The sequence below is a fragment of the Artibeus jamaicensis genome, unplaced genomic scaffold (assembly GCF_021234435.1).
Source record: "Artibeus jamaicensis isolate MK-2021 breed Jamaican fruit bat unplaced genomic scaffold, CSHL_Jam_final contig_464, whole genome shotgun sequence".
NCBI classification, from domain to species: domain Eukaryota; kingdom Metazoa; phylum Chordata; class Mammalia; order Chiroptera; family Phyllostomidae; genus Artibeus; species Artibeus jamaicensis.
Genome location: NW_026521842.1, coordinates 15,193,793 through 15,203,190, shown reverse-complemented (window position 1 = coordinate 15,203,190; position 9,398 = coordinate 15,193,793). Strand labels below are relative to the sequence as shown.

Below are 9,398 nucleotides of genomic sequence, written 5' to 3'. Positions count from 1 at the left end.
AGAGGGTGGGAGGGTAGAAAAGAAAAGAGGTCGGTCATCTTTACTAAGGGCGGAAGTAACTCTAAGGCTTCCGGTCGGAGCCGGGGGAAGTAAACTGACCGGAATAACAAGCCAATTGGGCTGATGAACTGCGTCATCTACTACACTGTACGTTTTTGTTTTCCTTTACAGTCTCTTCAACCTTGCCCCCGGGGTTGCTAGGCAACAGCCCCTGGGTTGCTTTGGATTAGTCCCTGTGGCGTTTCCGGCGGAAGAAAGTAGCTTCCAGTGTTCTCACTGGAAGAGACCGCGGTTGTCGACAGTCTTAAATTGAAGAGAAAGAGGGAGGCAATTTGTACCGATAAAGTAAGTATGGCCTTCCCCGACACAGAAATTATCAGTGACCCTTGAACGAGGACAGTTCAAACCGCGCGGTTTGAACCCGTGTTTTTCAAGCGTGAACTGTATTTCCCATCCACGGTTTGGGAATCCCGGTATGCCGCGGCCACTTAAGTTCTAAGTGAATTTTGGACTGCGGGAGCCTTAGGCGCCGTGACTCCAACGTTGTTCATGGGTCAACTATATCGAGTATTTTGGAAAGATAGAGACCCGCACTCCAATGCAAATAAAACTCACGTGTCTGTTCACACGCAGGATTAGCCATTGATGGTGTTTGTGAACACCAGTTATTTTTCTTTGTGAACATGTACATTTATATTACAGTTAGGTTTTGTACCTAGACGGTAATGTAGTAGCACGCTGCTTTATAATTTTTTTCTTTATCGTGAGAACTTTTCGGTGTCTGAAAAGTTCTGATAAACGTTCATCTCTAACGCAGCATTTAGTGACAGTATAATAGTGCATGGCAGGACTGTACTGTCTTTTATTTCACCAATCCCTTATTAAATTGCCATTTAAGTTAATTCCAGTTTTTTACCATTATAAATGGGATGAATATCCTTTGTATGTAACTTTCTGTGCACGTGTCTAATTACTTCCTAAGAACTTATTCTAAGAACTAAAATTGTTGGTTAGAGTATTTCATCCTACTCTCAAAAGAAGTTTTCCCTCTAAATTTCAGCAGAGACTATGAATGCCTTTCATTCATACTCTCCACTATTGTTTAATCTTTGCCAATTTAATGGTTTATTTAAACGTATTTTTTAATTTGCTTTTCATTGTCCATTTGTACCTATCTTGGGCCTTCTCTTTTTCCTTTGCTGTGGACATTTTCTTAGGTATGGTGGCAGTGTCCCTCTCCTGCCAACATTTATCTAGCACCCCTACCCCACCACTCCTTTTGACAGCTTTGCCCTCCTCTCACTTCCTCCTCTTTATCAGTAACATACAGGAGTTACTGTTTGAATTCTAGTGCTGGGACAGATCCATTTCTCCTTGACTTTCCCTTTCATCAGTAATTTGTCCTGCCACTCACATTTGATGAAGCCCCTTCTAGCCATCAGCTTCCCTATTTAAAGTATGCCCTATTACTGGAACAATTTCATTCCCCGTATGAATTTTTATTAATTTATATCTTTAGATTTGACTATCACCAAAACACAGAAAGAAATCCTGCCTTTTCATAGCATTAGCCAACTCTGGAACTGAAGTAAAAAATCAAGCATCTCAGTGGGTCTCTCATGGATGGATGCAAAAATAAAGCTCTTTGATTAGAGGCTTTCTTTTTCTTTCTTTATCCTCACCCAAGGACATTTTTTCAGTGCTTTTTAGAGCGAGAAAATATCAATTGGTTGTGAAAGAGAAGCATCGATTGGCTGCCTCCTGTACATATCTGTACCAGGAATCACACACACCCAGACCGGTGATCAAACCCATAACCTTTTAGTTATGCAGTGATGCTCCAACCAACTGAGCCACGCCAGCCAGGGCTGATCAAAGAGTTTCTTCATCACATAAACAGGAACTTACTGTATGTAGCAGAAGGAACACTGGACTAGAAAGTTCGTGGCCTGGATTCTTGCCACTGTTGTTGTAGCTAGAAGTGTAATTATAAGCAAACTAATACATAAAATGGGGTTGGATTAGGCCCTTTCTATCTCAATATTTTATCATTTTGTGTATGTGTGTGGCTTTTATACTCTCAATGGATTTGTTTGACATGTGATGAGGTCCACCTCGTACGTAAGATACGCACCAAGAATTTTTAAGACAGAACTCATAATAATACAAATGTCTATCAATAAAGGACTGTTTAAAAAGTATGGTACATGTATGAGACAGTATGCTGCCATGACAAAGAATATGTAAATTTTCTACATAGAAATATGGGAAGATCTTCATATGTTAGGTAAAAACGTGTAAAGTGCACAAGAGTGGGTAAAGACATTGTACATGTTCTGGACATCTGTCATTTGCCCTTCTAGATCCATTCTTCCTCCTTCTCTAGCCTGCTCTGGGACCAGGAGGCTTACCAACCTCAGCAGCTCCCTAACCCTCTGGTTCCAGCTGGAGTCAGCCATTGGGAGCATTAGCAGGAGATCAGAGGGAGGGAGAGGGGTAGCTGAATCCCCTAACTAGTCTGATATCCTATATAGCAGCCTTCTCCACCCAGCCATTTCTACCACACAGTTCTGATTGCTGCTCCCTCCCATGGCTTCTCAGGTGTAGAGGTGGGAACAGCGCCCCACTGTCACTCACCCCAGAGTATAGCACTGTACCCTACTCTTTTCCTGTAACCTGCCTTAATGGAAGTCGCCCAGTTACCAAATTTGAGGATGTCTTTTCTGCTGCAACACTGACTGGTACTAAAAGACATTTGGGAAGTAAAAGAGGGAGAAAACAGGAATTTATATCTGTATTTTCTAGTGAATACATAATAAAATTCTGGAAGATACATGAGAAACTAAAGAAAGTGACCTGGTGTGTAGGGAGAAATGGAGTAATAGGGACTCAGCCAACTGAGGGGCGACACAGGGAGATTTTTCACAGTAAACCTTTCTGTATCATTTCTTTTTAAACCGGTAGATTTAACTTGCCTTTGAGTGTGTTCCTTTTACTATTTTGATAGTGTTGTATGAAATCCTTTTTCTCTCTGGGGGAAAAACATGCATATTACCTACTCAAAAAATTAAATTCATTTTTAATTGAAGACTCATGCCCCTAATCTGCCTTTAAACATTGCAGCATTATTTCAGGACTGACGGTGGGCGATTACTATTTGGATTATTTCAAGATGAGCTTCCTGTTGCCCAAACTGACCAGCAAAAAAGAAGTCGACCAGGTGATAAAGAGCACTGCAGAGAAGGTGTTGGTTCTCAGGTTTGGGAGAGATGAGGATCCTGTCTGTCTGCAACTAGATGATATTGTAAGTGAATTTTTTAAATAAATGGTTTTTATTACAAATCTATACATTCTCACTTCACCATCTGCAAAGTACGTGCAAGAGTATAGGCAGAGTGTAGGATATAGCTGTTCATTTGTTAGTACACTTTCACTAAGAGCCGAACCCCTAAATCTGTAATTGTGCTGAATCTGTCCTGGATGTACTTCCCACTAGCAGCTGCCAAAGCTCCACTTCACCAACAAGGCAATGAAAGACCAGAAACATTATGAATGAATGTCTGTGAGCATTATCTTAGTCAGTGCACACAGCACTGAGTTCATCACTATTATTGTGCCGAAGCAGAGACATGAATGCAGGAAAGGTCAGATGACATCCCATAGGCACAGACCACTAAATTGCAGAGCTGGGATTTGAACTTCGTTTTCTCTGACTGCAAATATGCTTTACTACTATGCTGCTCTAGTGTGTGCCCGATGATAATTTCTGACTTCATTACCCATCTTCACACTGCTAAATAAGGAGGGCAACTCGGGACAGAGTAGGTTTATTCTTGTCTCTGTTTATTATGGAAAGAGACTTAACCCAAGACTAAGATCTCTTCCACTGTTTCTATTGCTGACACCACTAGGTGGATAGAGTGTAAGAATCCTCTTTGCTGTGCTTAAATGTGAGTTGTGATGTGTTACCCTGTGGGGAAAAGAGCCAAAGGATTATACCTTCAGCTGTAGGGAGGAAGGACTACCAGTACAGGTCAAGTACAGACTGTAAAGCCAAGCTGCCTGCGTTCAAATCCAAACTGGACTGCCTATGAGCTGTGTGACCAGGGGCAAATTACCTCATGTCTCGGTTTCCTCATCTGTCAAATGCAGGCTACAGTAGTGTATATCCCATAGGAATGTTGTAAGGACTAAGTGAGTTAAAAGTGGAAAGTACTGAGGACAGTTAGCACATACTAAGTGCCATGTAACTATTTGCTGTTTTTTGTATAACTATCATTTATGTGGGGATTGGAAGGAAAGAGGTTCGGGGGAGTATTGATACCTATAGTACATATTGATAATTTGTTTTGTTTCTGCTTTACGTGAGCATGGATTTTATGAACCTATAAAAAGTTTATAAAAATAACTGTACAATCAATAATGGAGCAAAAAGTGAAGTAATATATTCACACAGTTTATCCAGGGCCCTCTCATAACCCTCCCAACAGTCTGCAGACTGAATGATAAGGTTACACTGTATCTCTAATGTGGAACTAAAACGGACCAGATACTTGGCCTAGGAGTTTTTTTCAAGCAGAATATTAAAACATTTCACAGAGGAAACATTAGCTACCTTTCATATTGTAACCTGCATCTCTGTCCTCATTTGCAGCTTTCTAAGACGTCTTCTAACTTGAGTAAAATGGCTGCTATTTATCTAGTTGATGTGGACCAAACTCCAGTTTATACACACTATTTTGACATCAGTTATATTCCATCTACTGTGTTTTTCTTCAATGGGCAACATATGAAAGTGGATTATGGGTAAGTTGGATTGACATGAGCTATCACAGTCTGGAATTTTCCTTTTTAGCAGTTTTGGTAACTTACCAGTTTGCGTGCCGTGGTTGCGCAGTGAGTCTTTTATGGGTACCATTTCCTCAACTGATGTACTCTCTAATTTTTTTATGTGAAACTTGGTGCAAAAAGAGTGTTCTGGTATGACTGGCAAATTTTAATTTCCTACTAAAGTATGAAAGAATGGTACAGGCTGTAAAGCACTAACCATCCTTTAGTCTACAAAATATAGAACCATTTTCTTAAAAGTTTCCCAGGAATTTCATTTAAAACAAAACATGTCATTGTTCTTTAACTTTTGAGACTAGTGGATTTCATTTATAAAAGAAGGGCTCCTTTCAGCAAAGTAAGACATGCTTTTCTCTTGCCAAGTTCCCTGCCTTCTGCCAGGAAAGAAGTTATTCTTTTGTTGAACTTATTCTTCAACAAAGCCTGTCAAGAATACATAACATGAAATCTACTTTAATGCCTTCCACTGCATCCAGTCAGCATCCCAGTATTTAATATTTATTTTGAATAAATCCATAATTCTTATTATCTCTTATGTAGTTGAGATATCCTCTTGTCTAGATCTGTATACCTGCTTTGTCATTATCAGTTCGAACGTGTATAAAATATTATGTGTTTTAAGTGTTCTAAAAGTATTTATTCTCCTATAATATGGTTGATGTATTTTGTGCAATCTTTTCAGAGGCCAATTTATGACATAACATACCAAGATTTTATACCTTGAAAGTGTGTGAAATTTTTGACACAGCAATTGCATTTTCAGGAATTTATCTGAAGGAAAGTAATCCTGAAAGTGGACAAAATTGGTTCCGTGGATACTTATCTCATCGTTGTTTAGGAAGCAAAATACTTAGAACTTACATGTCCACAAAGGAATACTAAGTACCAATTTACTCTGATGTTGTAGATGCATGATTAACAACTTGAAAGAAATATATGTTAGTTGGAAAAAAGCACACTGCAAAATAGTATGTATAATTCCAGTTATTGTGAAAAAACACATATAGACATATATACATATGATTGGAGGGATAGACACATCAAAATGTGGTGATTTGGGGGGGGTGTCTACAAAATTTTTGCATTGAGCATACTTGATGTTCAAAATAATAAAGAAGAAAGAACAAAAGAAAATAAAATTGATACCCACTACTCAAAGTGAAAGTGACTGGAACTTGCAGACCATGTCCAGAGCTTTGCACAGCGCCTGGTCAAACACAACAACAACAAAACAAACCACGCCCATACAAGTACTCAGGGAATTTTCCTTGGTAATAAGTTGAGAAGTGATTAAAATGCATTTTGAGCAGAAGCTTTTTGTGTCTGTGGTAGGGCTTACATGCTGTCCCAGTGGCCCACAGCACTGGTTTTAGTCATATGTCCAGTGCACCCTGTAATCACAAATGGAGAAATAAATGTTGGGCCTTATGTCTGGTGTCCTCCTGACAAGAAGAAAGTAAAAGAGCCACTATTCATGTTGTTTATCCTGAAGGTCTTCAGCAAGTAATTATGAAAAGTTCTGAGCAAGGTTGTCTCTCTTCTACGCTATCTAGGTCTCCAGATCACACTAAGTTTGTGGGAAGTTTCAAAACCAAACAAGACTTCATAGATTTGATTGAAGTAATTTATCGAGGAGCAATGAGGGGAAAACTTATTGTCCAAAGTCCTATTGATCCCAAGAATATCCCCAAATATGACCTCCTCTATCAAGACATTTAGCACATTAACTACTGTCAAAGTTGGAGAAAGAGGCACATCACGAGAAATGGTATTTGAATGCAGCTGTGCTGTTTTCCTGGACTCCTTCGGAGACAAGCTCAGCGTCCCAGTGGAGGAGAGGTGTGACTTGTACAGAAAACGCTGGCCCCGAGTAGAAGACCCCGCCGGGGCTGTGATGATCCGGGAGGCCTGCGTTTTCTCCCTGCAAACCTCAGCACCCAGGTCAGCCGTGATCGACTTCCCCCGCGTGATTTGTTTGACTTTTCTCTGCATTGTGCTTTTCCTTGTTCCTCAACATAATACAGAATTCTCCTAAACACTGGCTAATACAATTTGATTTAACTATGCTTATTTGATACATAAGTAAAATGTAAAGAGCAAAACTATGTACTTCCTACCTTATATGTACACACACACACCTCTTCCTCACCTCATCCTTGCCCATCCCTCCGCTCAAATTTATATCCCTCGTGTTCTCTTACTGTAGTCCTAATTATCCCAGTTTCTCATAGAATGAATAATTCTCTACTGAAAGTAGGGAATGTTGCTTTATTTTCACACCTTCTGGCTCAGACTTTGAAAACAGTGTCCTGGTTTGTAAAGTTACTAGCTTTTATGCTATTAAACTGCCCAGGAAGTGAGACTTGAACCTTTACCATCCAGCATCCAATTTGAGCTAAAAAAAGAATTCACTACCCTTAGAAAACAGGAACAGAGCTCTCCCAGAAGTCAGAGTTCCACCTCTTCCTGTGACAGAAAATGACTTCAAGCTCATGACTAGAAAGAGATAGGAGGATTGTTAGAAAGAATAGGGGCTGCTTTTCCCACTTGGAAGTGACCTAGCCTTTACAGGAGCCAATGCAAGCAAGCCGTCTGAGTGTTCCATTTCACAAAGGTAAGGGTCTTGCTCTTAAAGGTCTCCCAGAGGAAAGGTTCCAGAACCCGTGCAGACAGCAGGCTCTCTTGCTAACTGAACTCTTCTATCTTCTGCTCTCAGTACACTGACCCATCACCAATATACCTTCTTGTCATACTGAAATATGGCCTCTCTTTCTCATGGTGTAAAATGCCTCCTGATACCATCAACATCTTACCAGATTCTGGCCTTCGCTGTGAGGTTTTCCTCGCTTGTATGCCCCAGATCCATTGACAGTGTTCAGCAGGTCAGAGCTAGTGGGCACTTAGTCCTAGATTCTAGAATCTGTGAAAGATAATAGTCAGAAACTGAAAAATCACACGAACTCTTTTCTTTCTTTCTTTCTTTCTTTCTTTCTTTCTTTCTTTCTTTCTTTATTTATTTATTTATTTACTTGCAAGAGGGGAAGGGAGAGAGAAAGACAGAGAGAAGCACTGATGCAAGAGAGAAACATCAATGGATTGCATCTCAAACAGGCCCCCACCCAGGACTGAACCGGTAACCTTTCACTTTGCTTGACAGTGCCCAGCCAATGGAGCCACACCGAACATGGCTCATGCAAATACATTTTAAAAAGCACCTTACAATACAGTTACACCTTTTTCTTCTGGCAGTACCCTAAGCACTAAGTTTTCTTGAATTATCTGATTGTATTAAGTTGTTTTCTGGTCACCACTCAGGACAAAAATAATGTGAAAACCTCAAGCATTTTCTCAGTTCACCTGTCTTCTCTGCCTTTCTCCTCAGCAGCACCTCCAGCCCACCCCCCGGGGGAGGCTGCCCTCTGGTTCTCTGAACACTCCCTGCCATCTCCAAGTCCTGGGGCCTCCCACTTCCTGGGACTCCCCTGAAATGCACTTCCCCTCCTATTTTCCTTAAATGGGAAGTAAGATAGGAACAAAACATAAATCAGGACTTTGGAGAACCATTCCCTTAAGTCTCTGAGAGGAAAGAAGTTACAAGAGTTTTATGCATGGAAGTTCTGAGATTTTGCTGGTATCTGAGCACTTACGACATATCAAGAACTGTGTGATTCAGGCTATGAGTGACCAAAATTCCCACTAACAGTAACAGGCAATGAAGATGTTTTATTCCTTCATAGAAGTCTGGAGGGAGGCAGATCCAGTTAACTCCGTAGTTCAATAGCATCATCAGAAACCCAGGTTCTTTTTATCCTTCTCAGCACATTCATTGTCCATGCCAGAGCCGGTGGCCTCAGGGTCCTGGGATGGCTGCTGCAGTTCCATGCACCGTGACGACCATGAAAGCAGAGGGAGAGGAGAAAATGGAGGTGGTGATGAAAGGGTTTTGCCTGTCTTATTCCTGGAGCGGCCCTCTCCTTTCATCATGAAGGACACAAAAGCACCCAGCAGCCTTCCTTCTGTGTCACGTTAGTCAGAACCAGGTTGCATGCTTCCTCTCCCTGCAGAAAAGGCTGGGAAAGGAAGCACCTGGCAAGGGGACTGGGCTGCAGTGACAGTGCTGCCCTGCATGGAACTGAGCTTCTGTTGGCAACAAGGTCAGCGGCTGCTAAATAAGGGACGTGCTGCCTGACCCATGGCCCTCCTGCTGTGTATCTGTCTCATTCTAGGAAGTGGGTACCAATAGCCCCATGAGGTTTTGGGAGGAGCAGTAACTTGACAAAGTGATGGCAGTTTGTGCCAGGGGACCCTGGAAGAACAAGAATTCTTCAAAGGTATTAAAACAAGCAAATTCTTCATAATCCCTTTACTGAGTCCTAGAATGTTATTTTTGGCAGAGGCTTTAAAGATTATCTGGCAAGTGTGGCTCGGTTGGAGCATTATCCTGTACACCGAAAGGTTGCAGGTTCAATCCCCAGTCAGGGAACTTACAAGAGACAACCAATTGATGTTTCTCTCTCATATTAATGTTCTTTCTCTCCCCCCTCTCTTCC

The 9,398-nt window shown here is 41.2% G+C and overlaps 1 protein-coding gene across 2 annotated transcripts; it reads left to right on the top strand.

The window, feature by feature from the left end:
- The first annotated feature begins 92 nt into the window (after positions 1-92).
- Positions 93-6,899, top strand: TXNL4B (thioredoxin like 4B). Of its 2 annotated transcripts, none has more exons than XM_053666680.1 (4): positions 93-345; positions 3,135-3,304; positions 4,655-4,806; positions 6,402-6,899. In XM_053666680.1, the coding sequence occupies exons 2-4, from the start codon at positions 3,173-3,175 to the stop codon at positions 6,565-6,567; spliced, it is 450 nt and encodes a 149-aa protein (XP_053522655.1). In that variant the 5' UTR covers positions 93-345; positions 3,135-3,172; the 3' UTR covers positions 6,568-6,899. The 2 variants fall into 2 exon arrangements, with proteins under 2 accessions (XP_053522655.1, XP_037019839.1); XM_037163944.2 differs by having other exon boundaries at positions 94-345; positions 3,124-3,304.
- Positions 6,900-9,398: the final 2,499 nt, after the last annotated feature.

What these genes read in the sequence shown, in the direction of transcription:
- TXNL4B (XM_053666680.1), top strand. Translation starts at nt 3,173, where the DNA reads ATGAGCTTCCTGTTGCCCAAACTGACCAGCAAAAAAGAAGTCGACCAG. An exon ending in GTCTGCAACTAGATGATATT is followed by an intron (nt 3,305 to 4,654) that starts GTAAGTGAATTT and finishes CCTCATTTGCAG; the next exon opens with CTTTCTAAGACGTCTTCTAA. An exon ending in CATATGAAAGTGGATTATGG is followed by an intron (nt 4,807 to 6,401) that starts GTAAGTTGGATT and finishes TACGCTATCTAG; the next exon opens with GTCTCCAGATCACACTAAGT.